General features: G+C 36.3%; 1 protein-coding gene across 6 annotated transcripts in view; it reads right to left on the minus strand.

Moving 5' to 3' along the window:
• The window catches only part of vwa8 (von Willebrand factor A domain containing 8), a 126,786-nt gene that overhangs the window by 41,217 nt on the left and 66,042 nt on the right, over positions 1 to 19,527 (minus strand). For all 6 annotated transcript variants that reach the window (XR_009272791.1, XR_009272792.1, XR_009272790.1 and 3 more), the window contains 12 exons: positions 14,922 to 15,073; positions 13,023 to 13,131; positions 12,802 to 12,940; positions 12,506 to 12,693; positions 10,634 to 10,756; positions 9,983 to 10,047; positions 8,825 to 8,950; positions 8,560 to 8,669; positions 4,579 to 4,733; positions 3,761 to 3,953; positions 3,584 to 3,665; positions 2,086 to 2,290 (listed from right to left, as the gene is read on the minus strand). Coding sequence is in view for 3 of the 6 variants with exons in the window: in XM_058786843.1 (XP_058642826.1) it covers positions 2,086 to 2,290; positions 3,584 to 3,665; positions 3,761 to 3,953; positions 4,579 to 4,733; positions 8,560 to 8,669; positions 8,825 to 8,950; positions 9,983 to 10,047; positions 10,634 to 10,756; positions 12,506 to 12,693; positions 12,802 to 12,940; positions 13,023 to 13,131; positions 14,922 to 15,073 (1,647 nt within the window). In the remaining 3 variants the exon portion in view is untranslated. The remainder of the gene's footprint in view (positions 1 to 2,085; positions 2,291 to 3,583; positions 3,666 to 3,760; positions 3,954 to 4,578; positions 4,734 to 8,559; positions 8,670 to 8,824; positions 8,951 to 9,982; positions 10,048 to 10,633; positions 10,757 to 12,505; positions 12,694 to 12,801; positions 12,941 to 13,022; positions 13,132 to 14,921; positions 15,074 to 19,527) is intronic.

Genomic DNA, 19,527 nt, shown 5'->3' on the forward strand with positions numbered 1-19,527 from the left:
TGATCAATCATCAATAAACTGCTCCAACTAAAATATGGTGAATATATGTTAAAACAAATGTTATGTTCAAACAACAACACTAGAGAACTACCAGACTGCAGTTCTACTGTACTGTAGTTAAACAAAGCCAGCGATATTTATCTCACTTATTGATGGCATCTAACTTATTTTTTACTTGCACATTTAATTCAACTTTAAACAAAATCATGCAGACATACTCATATTTAGTCACAAGCTCAAAGCTTCTTTACCCAGAATGACAGTAAAGCTTAAAAAAAAAACTTTCTTTTTTTACCTTTATTTAAAAGGTTCATTATTAAAGTGGCTGAATTTACCAGAAATTCCACTTAATTTTCCCCACAGAAATGAATAGCTAACTATAATAACCAGATTTCCTCCCCCCTACAAGTGTGTGGGATCTCCTGTGTCGACTGTATCTGTAGAAGCAGAGTGATGGAGAAATTGTGTTTGTTTGTGTGTGACGTGGAGACTGGGGTGGGCTGGAGGGCGGATCCAAGACACTGTGACCGTTAAGGAAAACCCCAGATCATCAGCATGATAACACAGTCTTGAGCGTCATGATAACCCTTCATCTTATAATATTAGTAATGAACCCTGTTTTTCTTTCCTTGTTGTTTGTCAACTATACTTCACCCTCTTTCAGTGTGGCAAACCAGTGAGCACTCTCACATGAGCGAAACTCAACTGAACAAACTTACATATGCTATTCACAGAGCTGCACTGAAAGGTCAAGAATGCAACCATTTGGGCAAATATTTGATGTAAAAATAAGGAGGCTGGTGTAAGTGTGCTTAAAGAGAGCCAGTGAGGTGCAGAATGACCTGACGGTTAACAGGCTCTTTGTGTACCTGTATGAAAGAACAGGAAGTGTGTGAACTCTTAGACAAACACACACTTCAAACACATACCAAACCAGTCAATATTATAATTTAGATATTTAGGCCACATATACATACATGAAGTGTTCAGAGCGACACAACTGCGTTTAAATGCTGGAGTGTATCGCTAATTGGCTTTTCTGTGAATATACAATACAGGAGACACTTCTGAAGCAACATTAGAGTCTCATGGCTGTGAACAACAAGTATGGATGCCAACAGATTAACTTGTTTGGTGCAATTTTTGATGCAAGAAACACTAGGAACCACAAATGTATTAATGTCTGGTAATTTTTAGCAACCCTCAGTCCACAGATGTGTCATGTAGAGCAACTAATAAACAGCAAGTCTCAAACCAATACTTATGTTTCATTCATTCATAATATTAACATATTTTGCCTCATATACATGATTTGTCCACCCATTGAAATCCACTATACATTATGTCAGTTCTCTCCATTATATCCTCTGACTGGATGTTTGGTGTATTAACTCCACTATAAAGATTATCTGTGATTCACACAGTACAATACTCAGTATTAGCAGCATGTATGTCCAAACAAGCTTCTGAATGGCAAAATAACCTAACAACAGGCGTGGAGAAAACGGACTGCAGTATAAATCAAACAGAAATCTTCGTCTTATGCATTTTTATCTCAAGTGTGTGTATGATCAATATCAGTAATACTGCAGACAATTGATCCTAAAGTCTTACAATACTCAATAGGGAAGCAGAACCTGCCAAGAAATATCTCACCAAACAAAAACGCTGAGTGCACAAAGATGTAGTCACATGAAAAAAACATAAAATGGATACTTTTTGGATACAAAACAAATATGTTTTTAATATTATTTCACTACACTATAAACTTTCTTATTTAGCGATTTTACAACCTTACCAATATGAATAAGTAATATAATAAGACATCTGTTATATAAGTCTACCACCATGTGGTAAGAAATGGAACTGTAGGTTTTGAACTGCCTATGAGAGGTATATTTCAGGACCAAAAATGCGTAATTCCTGCAGCAAAGGCACTAAAAGGAATTTGTAAACAAAGAAAAAAAAAAACCCTACAGCAAAAAAAAAAAAAAATTAAAAAAGATAAAAAAATCAGCAAAACAAACCACAGCACAAAAAGATAAAACTAAACAAAAAACATAGAAACCCCTAGAAAAGTCCTACCTGGATTGGCCTGCCATCCTCTGCTCCGATCATGTTCCTCCACTCCAGCAGAGACCGCTGCAGGTTGTCAAGGCCCGTTTCCCATAATCTGACGTAGCCTCCCATGTCCACAGTCACCACTCCACCAGAGCCCAGAGGAGCCATCACTACATCTGCGTCTGAGACCTTTGAGATCCACACGGTGTATGGAGACATTGAGCTGCTCCTGAACACATCAGCATGACAGACACTGATCAGAACCACTGGAAGACATTCAGCTGCCTTACATTAAGCTAAATGTAAGACCTTTTAAAGACATTTTTAAAACAACAAAAATAAAATAAAAAATCATCAGGGTCAGATTAACATATTAGGGCTTGAAGGTGTTAAAGTGTCAGAAGCCAAAGTACAAAAATACAGAAGTGTCAGAAGTCAGAGCACAAAGTTTAATCAGGTAAAAATGTAAAGGAATAGTTCAACCAAATATGACATTTTTTGAAAATGCACTCTCCATCAAGCCATCTAAGATGTAGATGAGTATGTTTTTTTTATCAGAAAAAAATGGGAGAAGTTTAGCATTACATCACTTGCTCACCAATGGATCCTCTGCAGTGAATGGGTGCCGTCAGAATGAGAGTCCAAACAGCTGATAAAAACATCACAATAATCTACAAGTACTCCACACCACTCCAGAACATCAATTAATATCTTCTGAAGCAAAAAGCTGCATGTATGTAAGAACCAAATCCATCATTAAAAGATTTAAACAAAATATGAGTCCATAATCCATATAAATGCTTCTTCCATATCTCCTGTTGTCCTCTCATATTAAAAACTGTTTTGGACTGTTTTCACATGTATGCTTGATCTGTGCATATTTCTCTCCTGATTCAGACGAGATTACTTTTCACTTGAGAAAGCAATATTATGGGTAGAGGACTATTTTGTTGCTGTTAATTGATGGACTGGAGTGGTGTGGATTACTTGTGGATTATTGTGATGTTTTTATCAGCTGTTTGGGCTCTCATTCTGACGGCACCCATTCACTGCAGAGTATCCACTGGTGAGCAAGTAATGCCTAATTTCTTCAAATCTGTTCTGATGAAAAAACAAACTCATCTATATCTTGGATGGCCTGATGGCGAGTACATTTTAGCAGATTTTCATTTTTGGGTGAACTATTACTTTAAACAGAATGTAATTTGCATTACACAATTCCCCATCTTGCAAACTAGTTCTGACTCATTTTTGTTTATTTACTGGTAAAAGAACACCTTCTATTATATGAAAAGAATATTCCTGATCCTGAGTATTCTATAAACATAACTGTCACAATATAATTTATGCAAAAATATTCATCACATTAGGCTACTTACAACATAATATAATAATGCTAATTATATTAATATCATTAAATCGTTTTACATTTACATTTAAGATATCTAGCAAAAGGCTTTGACTGACATTGAGCTGAACAGAAGAGGGAGCTATAGTTTAATGAAACAGTCTGACTCTGTACCTCGGCACTGGAATGTATTTGAGCTTTTTAGAGTTCAGGTCTGTCACTTCCAAGTAAGCAGCAGTCATGGGAGGTGTGACATCTGTTGGTAAATCAATACCATCATCATAAGTAAAGCACCATTATATTTGCTAATACATTTGTATATGTGTACATATGAATGTGTCAGTGTTTTACCTTTGGGGTAGATCTCAGTCAGTGGGACTTGTGAAGGGGGCAGAGCTCGGACCACTTGATTAGCACTTAACAGGCAGACACAGTTGACCCTCTTTGCTGGCCCGGTTCGCTTACTTGACCCAAAAAACATATCAGGTCCCCGACCCTCTGTTATGGGCGAAGATCTTGTAAAGCTGTACACTTCGTTAGGGGACTGTGGAAATACAATACAAAAAAATCCACATTTTAAAACACGTGTCATATTTTTTAGAAAAAAAATGTACTCTTTGTGTTGGATTCTTACGGTTTTAAAATTATTTCAAATAATAATTTTAACATTTTTAAGAAAAGTTTTATTATAATGACTAAAAATGTCATTTGGTGTTACCACCAATAAAAAAAAAAAATATTAAAATATTTTCCTTACATTATGAATACGTGTGTGTGTGTGTGTGTGTGTGTGTATTAATTTTACAACTTAAACCAACCTTAGTAAGGTTTCCTTTTAAATTATTAAAAGAGACTTATTAATATTCTATGAAATTTATGCAACAATATTAATCACATTAGGCTACCTACAATATAATAATGTAAATTGTTAATACTATTACATCATTTAAATAATCATATAAAACATTTACGACCTTAAGACATTTTAAGGCCTTGATTTAAAGAAAATCTAAATTAATATTTCAAAATGAATATGCACTTCAAACAATTCAAAGTTAGGAATTCAAAATCAAAATTTCAAAGTGAATATACACTTCAAAAATAAATAGCATCATATCACTGACCTATAGAATTAAACTGTATTTTACCACAGTGTATGTCATACCCACCATGAGATCTGGGAAGCCCACGATAACATTAGCATAGGTGTTAGTGTCACAGAGGATGCGGTTGGGAGAGACGATCTTCTGGCCCAGGGCAGTGCTGAGGTTCTCATTTGGCAGCTGCTCATTCGATACCTCCTGAGGAGCTGTGGCTTCCATCCCTGAAGAACAAAGACAGTCAGACCATCACTTCACTCTCAAATGACCCCCTGTAGAGATGATAATGTGTCCCTCACGACTAAAGCCATAAAAGTGTTTCAGAACATTTCTGCCATGACTCTACATCTGTGACATCTTTATACCCCAGTTTAATTGGTCATTATTCAGACCTTCTGGTGACATTCTGTCACACTCGGTTTGATAAAGACCCCAATCCTGCTGATGGGAACTTTTGATGTCATCAAAAACATGCTCATTTTTCAGAGCAAACGCTGAAGCGTGTCTGACACTTTAGATATACGATGCCCACTAAGTACAGGCATTAGTCTATCTTTATGACAGTGACATTCATCTCAATAACTGATACTATGAGTTATTAAGCGTCTTTCTGCTCTTCATGCTCCAGGAACAAGTGCTGAAGGAGAAATGACAAGGGGCACTTCATCAGAAGATAGAGCTGTGAAGATGTTTATCTTCCATAAACAGCATTTCATGGGCTTTATAAACAAAGAGGCAGCAATTAATTTCACCTGCTATTTTAGGACTTCAAAAACAAACTGGCATTACTTTCTATCAAATGAGGCGTGCAAGACTCACTGGCATCATCCATCAGGCCCTGAGAGCTTGAGCTCTCCTCTAAATGAGGTATTAACTCTGTTTTCATATTAGCTAAGAAACACTAATAATGATTAACTAGATTTTTAATCTTTTTAGATAAAAAAAAAAGTGCTTCTAGCTCACATCATACAAAAAACAAAACAAATAAGAACACACATATTCATGTTTAAGTATGTCATGTATAAGCTTTGAGATATATATATATATATATATATATAGGGTAACACTTTATTTTGATGGTCCCTTTCGAACATTCTGTTAACACTAAGTAATGCTGCAACTACATATCAACTAACTCTCATTAGAATATTAGTAGACTGTCTGCTTCATATCTGCCAACTCTTTATTGTGATGGTCTCCCAACAGACACTCTATTGACTGTAAGTAACTGTGCAAGTACGTCAACTTATTCTAACCCTAACCCTACCAGTCTACTAATACACTACTAACACTCTAATGAGAGTCAGTAGGAATGTAGGGGCAATGTTAATTATAGTCAACAGAATGTGTTAAAGGGACCATTAAAATAAAGTGAAACCATATATATAACCAGTGTTGGAGGTAACGCATTACAAGTAATGCAAGTTACGTAATCAGATTACTTTTTTTCAAGTAACTAGTAAAGTAATGCTCTACTTTTCGATTTACAAGAAAATATCTCAGTTACTTTTTCATTAACGCCAGTTAATTTGTTTTCCCATTTATTGATTGAAAGCTCTCCTGTCCCCATGTTGAGAGAAATCTGGAGCGAGATGTTACTTTAGTTCTAGAATAAATGTGAACATGCATTAATTCATCTCACTCACAAAAAAACAGATTCAGTATTCCTCAAAATAAATAAAACTGTGAAATGCAACTCAGAATGTGACAAACATGCAATGGTAAATATAAAAAATATCCTTTATGTATTTAATCCCATTTTATTAACCAATGTCTTTGCTGCTGAGCTTCGATTATCAAATTCAATCATACTAATAAGCAAAAATTACTTTAGATAAACTACCATTTGTGCTTAATTTGTTTTTATTGCTGAAGAATGTTGAACTTTTTTCTTCTGCGTTGTACTGTACAGACGTGAATTTACTTTTCCTTCAGCCTGAGGCTTTTGGTGTGAAAGGGCTTTTACCTTTGCCAAAAATATAACTTTTTATATTAAAAACAAACAAGCAAGCCCTGCCCAGATTTAAAAAGTAACGCAAAAGTAGCACAATGCATTACTTTCCATAAAAAGTAACTAAGTAACATAATTAGTTACTTTTTTACTACATTTTACTACACATCATTACTTTTTTAGGGCGTAACACAATATTGTAATGTGTTACTTTTAAAAGTAACTTTTCCCAACACTGTGTTTGAAAGACATCTCCTCATCTCTTATGCTCACCAAGGCTGCATTTATTTGAGCAAAAATACAGTAAAAAAAAAAAGAAATATTGTGAAATATTACAATTTAAAAGGACTATTTTCTATTTGAATATATTTTAACATTCAATTTATTACCGTCTTCAGTATCACATGATCCTTCAGAAATTATTCTAATATGCTGATTTGCTGTTCAAGAAACATGATTATTATTATCAATATTGAAAAAAGTTGTGCTGATTAACATTTTTGTGGAAACCGTTTTTTTTTTTTTTTCAGGTTTTTTTTATAAATAGAAAGTAAAAATAATCTTTAGTATTATAAATGTCTTTACTGTCAATTTTGATAAATTTAATATATACTTGAAAAAACATATTGACCCTAACCATTTGAACGGTAATGTAATGAATCATCTTTGGTTTTCTCACAGCCTGAAAAGAAGCCCAGGAGCCCCATAGTTGGGCTGCCATAATGGAGACTGTCAACGCATCTTCCTCTCATCCCAGCGGTTCCTGTCTTTGTTAAGTACTGTCAACCTGTCAGAGGCCTGCGGTCGATGCTTCGGTGTAGTAGTAAGAGAGAGGAAGCTACGGTTATGTAACCCTGGTTCTGTGATAGCACCAGAGTGAGGAATCTCACCACACTATCCTCCTGGCAGCAGCAGGCAGAAGAGACGAGAGACATGCTGAGAATGACACGACGACAGGCGGCAGCGGCTTATAACCGTGACCTGTCTGTCAGCCGACAGACGTAGTGTAATTGCTACTTCCGTGAACAGTCACACTCTGAGGCAGAGGTACTTCACTCTGGCGTATCCTAAATAACGTTTGGAGAAAATCCTCAGCCTAACTATGAGCAATAACAAACATCATTTGTTCATTTAGCCCAGAGGAGAACTGGCCTCTCGACTGATTATTTCAAAGATTTTTTCTCCATTTCTGCCACCTGATAGAGTTTGGGTTTCTTGCTTGTGTCACCACTGGCTTGCTTAGTTGGGGACGGAGGTTTAAAAGACACTTAATATTCCATATTGTTGATTTGACTGCACTGACCGTATCGGATAAGAACAAAAAAATATGTAAACTGAATTTTATATCCAAGGGCCATTCACAAGGAAAGCGTTTTTCCATACCACTACTTTTCACACTAGATGGACATGTTTAACCATTGCGTTCTAAACACATGGTGTTCAAGTTAAAATAAGTTCAACTTTTAAAAAAGCGTATAGAGACCTAGCATTTTTTTCCATTCCACTGCAAAGAATAAAATGCATTCTGTGAATGGTTTCATAATGGATTGAAGTAAACTGAATCAACATTAAACTGACTTGAGGTGAATAAAGACACTATTGTCTTTTAGAGCCTGCTATGCAGAATTTGAATTTGTCTCATATTTGAAGAAGTTATTTTCCCGTTTATTACTGTGGCACTGCTTTGAAACAATCTCTATTGTATAAAGAGATGCATAAATAAATATGACTTGATTTGACTAAATTATAAGTGAAAACATACATACCCACTAGGAGTGAGAATGATTGAAAATATGAGCGAACAGATTAATTTTGCAAGCACAAGACATTTTTGAACACCAGGCAGCATCTGAGACCATATTTACGATGAAAGCCATCAAAGATGATACCAGGTTCACTCACAAAATCCAAAAGTCGGATTTAAAAATCCCCCAGGCTTCATGTCAGTCAAAGCAGATGTGAAACAGACACATTTGCCAAAGCAAGACAGATGGTGACTGACAAGTGTGAAGGGTTCTCAGTGGCCCTGATTGGACGGCAACATTGCAGAGTCACTTCTGATTGGTTGTTCTGGCCAATAAGTGATAAGAGTTGCTCACCTGAGCTGGTGCCAAAGCCAGTGTTAACAGCGTCTTCACTGATCGCGTGCAGCTGGCACACTCCCGTGTCCTCTGCGCCCATGTGCATGGGCTTTGTCAACAGGAACTTCCTGCACATGATGGTAGCACATTTTGTTAAAGACGTACCATCGGTTGAAGCAAATACGCTTATATAACCTCTAAAAAGGAAAACACCCTTTTCCAAGTCTGAGCAATGTGTGCAATCAACTAAAACATGAAGGGATTCTTCTGATTTCATTGGCACCTGTCAGTCTTGCTTTCAACAAGAAGCCAACGGTCTTCAGCCACCAGGAACACAGCTTTGAGATTGATGGGGAGGGAGATGGTGTGAACCTGACCTTCTAGCACATCAACGACATCCAGCTGACTCCTGTCCAAGTAGAGCAGAGTACAAATCAGTAGGCTATGCCTGAACAGGACACCAGAGCTCTGATCCGAAACCTAATGAGCTGTTGGCACTCTACAGCCTACAAAGACATCTGCTTTCTAAGACAACATCCTAACTTAAAGGAATAGCTCATCCAAAAATGAAAATTCTGGCATTATTTACTTAACTTCTTGTTGTTCTGAAATCATAAGACTTTCATTTTTGAGAACAAATGAATGTATTTTTAATATTCTTTTATCATTTTGTCCATCCATTGATCATCCACACAACCAAAATTTTCAAGCTTCAAAAAGTACATAAAGACATTGTAAAAGTAATTCACACTGGTAATAATGACAGAATTTTCATTTTTGTGACTAACCCTTGTAATTGAACGAGATCTATTCGGATGGGACTAGTTCTCTAAATGATGTTTGAGCTACAGCGATATGTCTGAAATGATTTTACGTAACAATTCAGATGGGACTAAAGGCCTGTTCACACCAAGGATAATAACTGTAACAATAACTTAAAAGTTTTAATCATCGTTTGATTTTGAGAATAGTGAAATCGCAGACTTTTGCATTCGGACATCATGAGATTTCTAGAAGGCAGTTTGCTCTGGAATTTTTTTCTTAAAATTGCAAAGTATGTCTGTGAAACACAAGATCCAACTCATGCAATTGGCACTTATTACAAGGATAGAGCATATGGTGGACTTGTTAGCATGTTTCTAAGGCCTCGACATTCATAGCATACAGATATTGGGCAAAATTGTGTATTATTAATTAGATTAAACAACGATCTTGAATTTTTCTCAGTGCTTTTTATTTTTACACTTTGTCAGACATCTTATGCAGGTTTTTTTTGTTGAAGTGCATTCTGGAATTGATGAGAAATATGCATGTTGTCTTACAATTTGGACAAGAGATGCTTTGAAAATGAAAAATGCTACCAATATAGGCAGCTCACTAGGTTTCAGAACAGTGTGTAAGAGTGGCATATCACGCATAAAACTGAGGGAGAGTAACCTACCCGTTTTCTTTGTAGAAGAGAAGCCAGTTTTTGTGGGCAAACTCCTTGCACATTTTGTATGCTGGCTAATGACAACAAAAATATTAAGTTGAAGATGATTAGGTGTGATTGTACAATTTTACACGGTGTCCTAACCAGACGCAAAAGACACAATAAATGGTATAATTTCCATGTTAGTCAGAGTTTTTGTCCTAACCAGCCATAATAGTGACACCACGACGAGCTACAGGGCTACATTCTAGTTTTGGAATGGTTTCTATTCCTGCAACATCGCAGCTGGGAACAAAAACTGTCCAGTGACACTAATAATCTAAGAACTAATTATATGCTTTGTATAATCTTAAAAGTGTTTAATTTGAGTTTGAATATCATTCTGTGTGATTTTAATAGTAACCCATAATGCGGGGTTTCCCAAACTAGGGTTGTGAAAACCTCAGGGTTCATGAGTGAGTTGATGAAAATCTAATAATTCATTAAATTATAATAATGCAAACTAAATGCAAAATAACTACAACTTGAAAATAAATCCTTACTCAAAAAGATTATTTTGTTTACTATCATGTGACCATTAACCGACATCAGAGAACCGTGAATGTGTTGTTAAATTATTTAAGTATTTAAGTAACGACGGATCTAGATGTAGATTTCCACCTGACTCTCTTTGTTGCTCCACCAGTTTGAGGTCTTGCGTGGCGGTTCCTCCTGTTTGTCCTGAGACAGGACCAGTCTCCTCACAGCACCGGTCACCAGGTCCAGATGCAGCACTGTGTTGCCCTACAAAAACGAGACAGGAATGTTCATGCTGTTCAGTTCTGAAAAAAAAGGTCATATCATTTCATTCAATTCCCTGAGGTACACCTTTAATGTTAGGTTAATGTCTAGGTTTTAGGTGCCAAGAACAGTCATAATTTAGTTTTACACAACCATTTTCCAGCCTCTAACTGACCCTGGCATTTTTTTACAGCTGTGCCTTTAAGATATCTAGATGTTCTTTTCACATATCATATGAATACTTTATGGAAGTATTATGCCAGCCTCCCGTTACCCTTCACAGGAAAGGTTGGTGAAGAGGTGCAGGTCTTAAATTCCCCCTCACCATTAAATCTTCAGGATAATGCCTTCCTTATACCCTGACTTGCACATACCGCATACTGTCTGTGTTATTAATAGAAGCCTTGCATCACTTTTGGACAGATGGTGGGTTTGGCTGAGACGGGCCGTTATGGTCACGGGCCGCACTGTTCCATTCAGCCTTTGTTTTTTCTCCACTGGGAGAGCAATGACCCCTGGATGGCCCCCTGTGATGTCTGGACATCTGTATTTTTAGATTTTTTTTTAGAAGTAATCATGTTCTCCACACCCCTTTTTCCACTGCGAACAGGTGTTTTAAGGTTTCTTCCAGACTCGACTCTAAATATACACCAGTTGCATTGTATGAATGTAAATTCCTATTAGATTTCTTTCTGGTTTTTCTTACTATGGCTACCGTCAACTGTTTGGGTTGATATATTTTTTTTCTGCATTCAGCAGAAGAAAGAAATTCACACAGATTTGGAACAACCTTGGGGTGAGTAAATGATAAAGGAATTTTAATTTTTGGAGGAATTATCCCTTTAAAGATACAGTATCAAAAACAGCTTTTCTAATTCTGATGCTCAGAGACAAAAAATGGTTGTGTAAAACTAAATTTAAGGGACAGTTCCCCCAAAAATATTTTAATGAAACTTGAGTGATTTCAGTCCCTCCATTGAAAGTCTGTGCAACTCTAACTTCGACACTACACAAAGACATTGTAAAAGTAATCAATATGGATAGAGCGATTTGAACCAGGTCTTCTTTAAGAGACACAATCACTTTATATGACAGATTAAATTTAGTCTTTTATTTACATATAAATACTGATCAACATGCATACATAGAGCACATCAGATATAATAAACAGAAGCTCAAATATGCTTGTGTGACATGAGAACAAACCTCACTGGTTCTCGCACATCAAGCAAGAACATCTGAGCTTCCGTTTATCATATTTGAGTTATTTTGGGTTGCCAAATAACTCAAGTTGGGTTGTTTTTAACCCAGCATTTTTAGAGTACATACACATAATGACAGTAACATCCAGTAAAGTATAGTGGATAACGTGTAGGCTCCAGTATACCACAAGAAGTTGTATAACATGTTATTAAAAAAACAAGAACCACCAAATGGTATTATTGCACAAACATCACATCTCATCTACTATGGTGAATCTATTAGCTCAAACTTGTTTTGATCTGTGACCATTTACTATTTCCATCCGCTATTATTAGATATTGTTTTCCCCGTACGGGTTTGGTGGAAAAGATGCATCTATTGATGATGATCTGTTTCCATGCTCAGATAATAACAGCATGTCTCAGATGAACCTCAGGGCAGGAATGACACCTGTAAATGGATCGTAATGGCAGCAAGTGGACAGCAAGGCTTTCATGTGAAGTGCCCGTGTAGAAGAGTGGGTTCACACACACACACACACACACACACCTGTTCTTCATGGAGCACCACCTGGTCTTGCAGCGGGTTACCCAGTGCCGCCACAGAGACAAAAGGCTGCCAGACTCCACTGGTGGTCCGGGGGAAGATGTCATAGAGCTCAATGCACTGGACGGAGTCTCCTCTCTCCTTCATAGCATACAGCGATACAGGGTTACATGTGGCCACATAAATGGAATCTATGAAGGAAAACAATGACTCATTTTCAAAATAAAAACCACAAGACTTTATAATCCCACATTCATTAGATCTTAGATCTGGCTACATGAGACTGTGATAGCAGATACCATTAGCAGTGGTGACGTCGCAGACGATGTTGACCTCATTCATGGGGATTTGCCAGTGAGCCTGTTCCTCGGTGAAGCTCATAGATCTGGACTCGTGCCTCTCAGAAGGATAACTCTGAACCCGCAGAAACACAGGGCCCTGAGGAGAACCACAGACATCAAATTAGTGTAATATGCTAATAACAATTTTGAAATATTGGAAATAGAATGGGTTATGATACCTTGATATCTATCCGATGGGACTCTGTTGGACACAGCAGCTTTCGTCGTGTACTTCCACCCTGACTGATGGTCCAGTAACCCGCCATCTTACAGTCTGGCAATGGTAACCTAGGAAAAAGGAAACCTGGTGATTGACTTTTAAGACATGACATTTAAATATTACAACGACTATGACAACATGTTGATCATGAAAACACCTTAAACTGTGTTGTTTTATTGGGTTAGGCAAAAAGTTGACCGGCTTTTGATATTTCAAAATCTCTTTACATGCACACCACCTTCATGAAAACTTGGACTTAAATTGGAAAATGATGTGCATGTAAATGGTGGTCACTGCTTCATTCTGCTGTCTCTGTAGTGGGGCTGGAGTTCATTGATTTTTCAGGAAGGTTGTAGCTTCACATCTGGTTATTGCTCAGTTACTATTCCCAGAGAAAGCATTACCACACTACTCTGCAACTGAAGCAGATGGGATGACATATCATTCCCCTCAAGATAAAATATTAATGCAATACAGCATTAAAACACTTTTAATGTAACGTATCAATGAAAACTTCGGGGTCAAAAGTCAAAATGTATCATAGATTCCACAAAAATATTAAACAGCACAACTGTTTCAACATTGATAATAATATTGTATTAATAATAATGTTTCTTGAGCAGGAAATCAGCATAATATAATGATTTCTGAAGGCTGATGTGACACTGAAGACTGGAGTAATGATGCTGAAAATTCAGCTTTGCATAACAAGAATATATTGTACATTGAAATATATTAAAATAGAAAACAGTTGTTTAACGTAAAAATATTTCTTAATATTACTGTTTTTACTGCATTTTTAATCGAACAATTGCAGCCTTGGTAAACAAACATTTAAACTTTCAAATATTAAGGTGATTATATATAGAAACATTATTCAAAAGGAAATATTTGTTTCTTCACTTTTTAAAATTTTCCAGTATTTTTTATAAAATATAACAAATTGTGTATACCAGATGGCAAAACACTAAAAAGTAGGTCAAATAAGACAAAAATGAGACGGAAGAAACAAATAATTTCCTTTATTGAAAGTGTATAATATACAACACTGAGCAAATGAAATGAGCGTTACTGAATGAGAAATATATTTGATGTTATATAATGCAGATGACTAACTCTTGATAATCAGATAAAGCGCACATTCCAAACAGTGGAAGGTCATGTGGACAGATGGGACATGGACGCCACACAAAGGGCTGTTCCAGAGGAAATGGTGCTGTTTCTAACTGCTCCCTTCACCATGTCTGTTACAAACAACCACACAGTTGTCCTGCTGTCTCCAGATTTATCCCCTCAAGAGCTCTGCTCTTTATGAATGAACAGGGTACAGAGATGCTCACTTCACGATTGGAATTTGCCCGAAATCTTTCATATCGTTTAAATGCATAAACCAGACATTGGCAATCAAGTTTTCAGTTTAAGTTATTCCAATAAGAGGCCAAGTAAGTGTTGCTGTTTATTCAAGCATGTTTAGGGTTTTGTCTATTGCACCTTCAGTGAACTGAGCTTATGAGATAAAAGCATCTGTTAAAGGTGAAGTTTGTAATTTATGTGATACTAGAAACCAAACTGCTGTTCATCTGAGAAGTCTGACTGGGCCAAACATAACAGCACTGGCTCAACCAATGGTGTGAGTTTGGAGCAGGACTACCTGTCATTATTTTTGCAATTCATTTCAGTGTCAAAAATTGCACACTTCACCTTTAAACAAACACATTAGTTCAAGTGTACGGTTTGAGGACCATGCAGAGCAGATCCCTTCTACAGCTAGTTATATTAGTCCAGGACAGTGTGTCTATTAGAGAACTTGCATGATATTTGTTCATCATGATACTGCATTCATGGACAGTATTCTTACTCCTTGGCCAGTTGCACGCTGGTGGGTTTGGCTCCGATGGGAATGCCGTGCTTGTGCAGTGCTGTGATCAGCACCTCATGCATGTCCTTGTTATAGGAGTCAAAGTCAAACACATTCCTCACCACGTTGGCCAGGCCCTCGTCTGGAAATTTCTGGAAAAAAAGGATAAAGGTAAGTCATAAGACAAAAGCGTTTATTCGTAATGATACAATATTAAGAGGACTCTGATCTTGCCATCAATCACTACCATTAAAACGTCATAAAATAAAAATAGATAAAATATGTACGAATTGTTTCCATTTCATTTGAGAAGTGTGAATTTAAACTGAATTAATTAAGTTTAGCAAAAAGAAAAAGAAAAAAAAAGAACATGATTTTTTGGCTAATAATTCAAACATTTCTGGTCAAAATTTACAGAGCCAATAAAATATACTTTACTGCAATAATCAACAAAACGATTTTTTTTTTTGCAGCCTCACTTTTGAATTGGGATTTTTAAAACAGTTTTAATTGAATTTAGAACGGCACACAATCTGCCTATGGTTGGACATTATATCAGTGTCAACATTATTGGTTTTTAAGTCTTACAAAACTGCAGATCACATAAAACCTCCTACCCACAAAAAGAAGCTTCAACAAAGAAAACAAACCTTCCAGAAATACTCATCATTAAACCAAAAACATGTTTAATAGGTGGTAATACAAGCTAGTTGTGAAACAGGCAGCTTTCCTGAAAGACTAGTCGAAATCGCATTCAATCAGCTCAGATTAAACAGGCTGCTACTGACTCAAGAACATCTTCAACAAAAAGTGACCGTGCAGCCACCTGTGAGCAGAAAATCCATAGGGTTTCATTATCCCCAGGCTGACCTGTGCAATGCAGCTCACTGACTGTGATCTCCAGTGAGCGAGGGGCAGTTACATGTGTTAATTAAAATGCATCTCTGCTTAAACCAGTGGCTTTCAACCAGGGTTCCCATGGTTGATTTTAAAAGTGTGATTTCCATACCTAGAAATTAATGTAAAAAATATAATCTTAAATGTCACAGGCATTCTTATAATGAAAATGCATTTTCTAGTTATGCCAAGATCTAAAATATGCATTGGGAAGAATAAAATGTAAGTGTGAGTAATTTTTTCTTCTAAAATCCTTATCCAGTAAATCAACAAAAAACAAAACAAAACAAAACAAAAAACAAAAACCACAAAACAAAACACAAAAAACAAAAACCCCCAAAAAACCCCAAAACAACTAAAAACTGGGGAATCCGTTTTTACAAAAAACGAAAAAGGAGCATTCAGCTTAAATTTTTCGTTCAGAGATAGAAAAGTGAATAACCAGCTTGAATATTCGATTTCTACATGTGTGCGGGAATTAAATGCCCCTTTCTGCTGATTGGTCAGCTGAAGATCAAACTGTGCCGTAATCAGTTCTTCCGCAGTTTTCATGCAGCAGAATAATAGTCCTCCGCTGCTGCAGTTGTAAGGATTTTTAACGCATTTATTGCAACTACATTTCATCAAATGAATAGCTTGACACTTTTTAAAAATGTTTTTATTAAACAGTTAGCCATGTACAAACAACGTGGCAATATCAGTACATTTTTACATTAGAATATACAGAACAGGTGCATGAAGAAATAAAAAATATATATACATATATATTTATATAAAAATAAAATAAAAATTGAAAAAAAAAGGTAAACGTAAAAGGGGGCTATGGTTTTTCCTGTAAATCATTTTCTTCTATAAAGGACAAAAGATTTATTGCATTTTTCTTTTTCATCACTTTGCTACCGAGGCAGAGTCTAGACAGGGCTTTCTTCTGTGTAGAGCAGCGGTTCTTAAAGTGATAGGGGTCCGCAAAATAATTTGCTATACCGTATTTTACAGACTGCTGAAGGCGCTTTTTTTATCATGATACATATGCTGTGATTTATTCCAAAGTGACTTATATGATGCATTTAACGTCAAATAATCTAAATGAAGCCTTTTAAAAGACAAGTAGGGCCTAATCGCTGTGGTTCATGTTTGTGGCATGCGCCACAAAGATGCTCAAGGAGACCAAGATGTGCTAAAGCAGCGCATTCAGTTGTTCTCTTTATTTTTCAAAGGCATTTGTAGTTATTTTGAACATAACGCTACACAAATAAAAATATATATTTTACCATACGACTATAAATGACAGAGTATTAAGATATTTCCCCTCGATGGGGAAAAATCCAAGTGAACATGAATCAGTTCTGCATATTTAAACTGCTTTAATTATGACTGCTATTTATTTCCTGTGCACTTCAATACTGGTCTGCACTTAACTGTAGTCGTGTCTGTCTGCTTATTGAGTTTATTTAACCCATCGCAATTTATTGGAACTGTGTGAACTACTCACCTTAATGTTGTTCTAAAGGCTTTTTTTTTTAAAGAACACACAAAAAAAATTCCTGCTGGCACTCGCCATTTTAATGGCAGACAATTATGACTTTATTTATTTATTTTTTTTATCTGTCGTAAAATAATCATATGCATCTCTAAGAGCTGATAAAATGTAAAAACTGTAACTTGAATGCAATGTAAGTCGCTTTGGATAAAAGCGTCTGCTAAATGCATAAATGTAAATGTAAATGTAAATGTAAATGCATCTTGTGGCGTATATTCCAAGCATTCTGAAGGTATGCTGTGGTGAGAAACAAACCGAAATGGCAAGTTATTACATTTTATGAAAATCTTGCATTGCAGTCCTGTGAGCGAGCATATATCCTTTTGAGATATCAATTATAATCAATTTTAATAAAACACAAGACTACATTATAAAACTCTAAGGTTAGGCTATTTAATATCTGTTGTTCTCCGGTTGTCAGTCAGGGGTGTGTTTCCCGAAAGCAACCATGGTCGCAAGTTCCGTCGTTACCAATAGAGTTCAAACTTACGACCATAGGTAGCTAACGATGCTTTTGGGAAACGCACCCCTGAACAGTTCTTTTGTGAACGTTATAGGCCTATATATACCCAAGCCAATTTATTATTCTTTGCTTTAGTGTTTAAAATATTTATTTTGAAACAAATTAATTAACTACTTAATTAAACAAACAAACCTACTGGGCGAGCAGGGTATGCTATGACAGCTTTCATATCACACCTTGCCATGCCCAGCTGATGCAAAGAATATAATTTATATCTAGCCTACACAGATGAAAGCCCTGTCTATGCTCTGCCCTGGTACGAGTTGAGCTATTCATTAGTCTGTAGTTGCAATAAATGCTTTAAGAATCCTTACAACTGCAGCAGGGGAGGACTATTATTCTGCTGCGTGAAAACTGCGGAAGAACTGATGATGGCACGGTTTGATCTTCAGCTGACCAATCAGCAGAAAGGGGATGTTTAATTCCTACCCACATGTAGAAATTGAATATTCAAGCTGTTTATTAATTTTTCTATCCCTGAACGAAAAACGAAAATTTAAGCTCAATTCTCCTTTCTCATTTTTCTACTTTCAATATTAAATCAAAAACAAAGATACACGGATTCTGGGGGTTGCTTGTTGCTTTTAATATGATTGAGGACAATGTGGGGAATTTAGGGGTATGCAATATTCGTGACAAAAAATGATTCTCTCAATATTTTCTGAAACCAGAATCTCGGCGAAAGTAGTAGCTCATCCAGGTACTTTTTGCCTACTGTTGAATACCATGAATTTGGACATAATGCTTTTCTCGCATACTGTTTTTTGCATATTATATAGTATGGAAACTGCGACTGTCTTAATGAGTTGAGTCATTGAGTCATTCATCATTGAGTCAAAGTCGGTCACTGAATCACTGATTAAACTGATTTGTTCAAAAAGCAGATTTGCACATTGTTAAAACAATAATTACGATATTATCGTTGACGAAACCCTTACTTTGAGCAAAAAAGATTGAGAAGCACTGCTTCAAATTCTGATATATTCAAAAGACACAAAACAGAGAAGGACCGTGAAACCAGTCTAATGACACATTTTGAAAAAACTATTAAAAAATTGCAATATTCACAATAATGCCATAGTGATGACTCTTTCCACATTTGCTGTTAATGATCACAGGTTTCTGCATAAAAAAATACGAGCAAAGTTAATAGACTGGCTGTTAGAGATGTGCAGTTGGTGCTCATGCAGGAGGCGCAGCTTTGAATCCATGTACCATTCACCCACCATTACTTTCCCTCATATTATTAAAAAATCAATTACATTTTAGTTTCTTCATCTTGATTGTAGTTCTGCTCACTCTGGACATTGAGGTTTTAAATAAAAATGTTAGTTTAGATATTCATAAGCAGACTATTTCTAAATTAAATTCAAGCATAGCGGCCTTTAGAGAAAAAGGTTTATAAGATCACAAGGAACAAATTCAGTCACGCGTGTCCAAACTTTTGACAGCGAGTGTAGACCTCTGATGGCTGCTTGCGGCAGACTAATCTGACAACTGACTCCTCATCCAATGTGACAGACGAATTCCATCCATCTATCTGCATCTCTGTCGCTCTTGAGAGCTGAGACGAGAGGAGGAGGCTGCTGTGTATGTGTGTGTGTGTGTGTGAGAGAAGAGTTAAAGCCCAGAGACAGGTGGCCCAG

This window comes from Onychostoma macrolepis, chromosome 09, assembly GCF_012432095.1.
Source record: "Onychostoma macrolepis isolate SWU-2019 chromosome 09, ASM1243209v1, whole genome shotgun sequence".
Classification (NCBI taxonomy): Eukaryota; Metazoa; Chordata; class Actinopteri; order Cypriniformes; family Cyprinidae; genus Onychostoma; species Onychostoma macrolepis.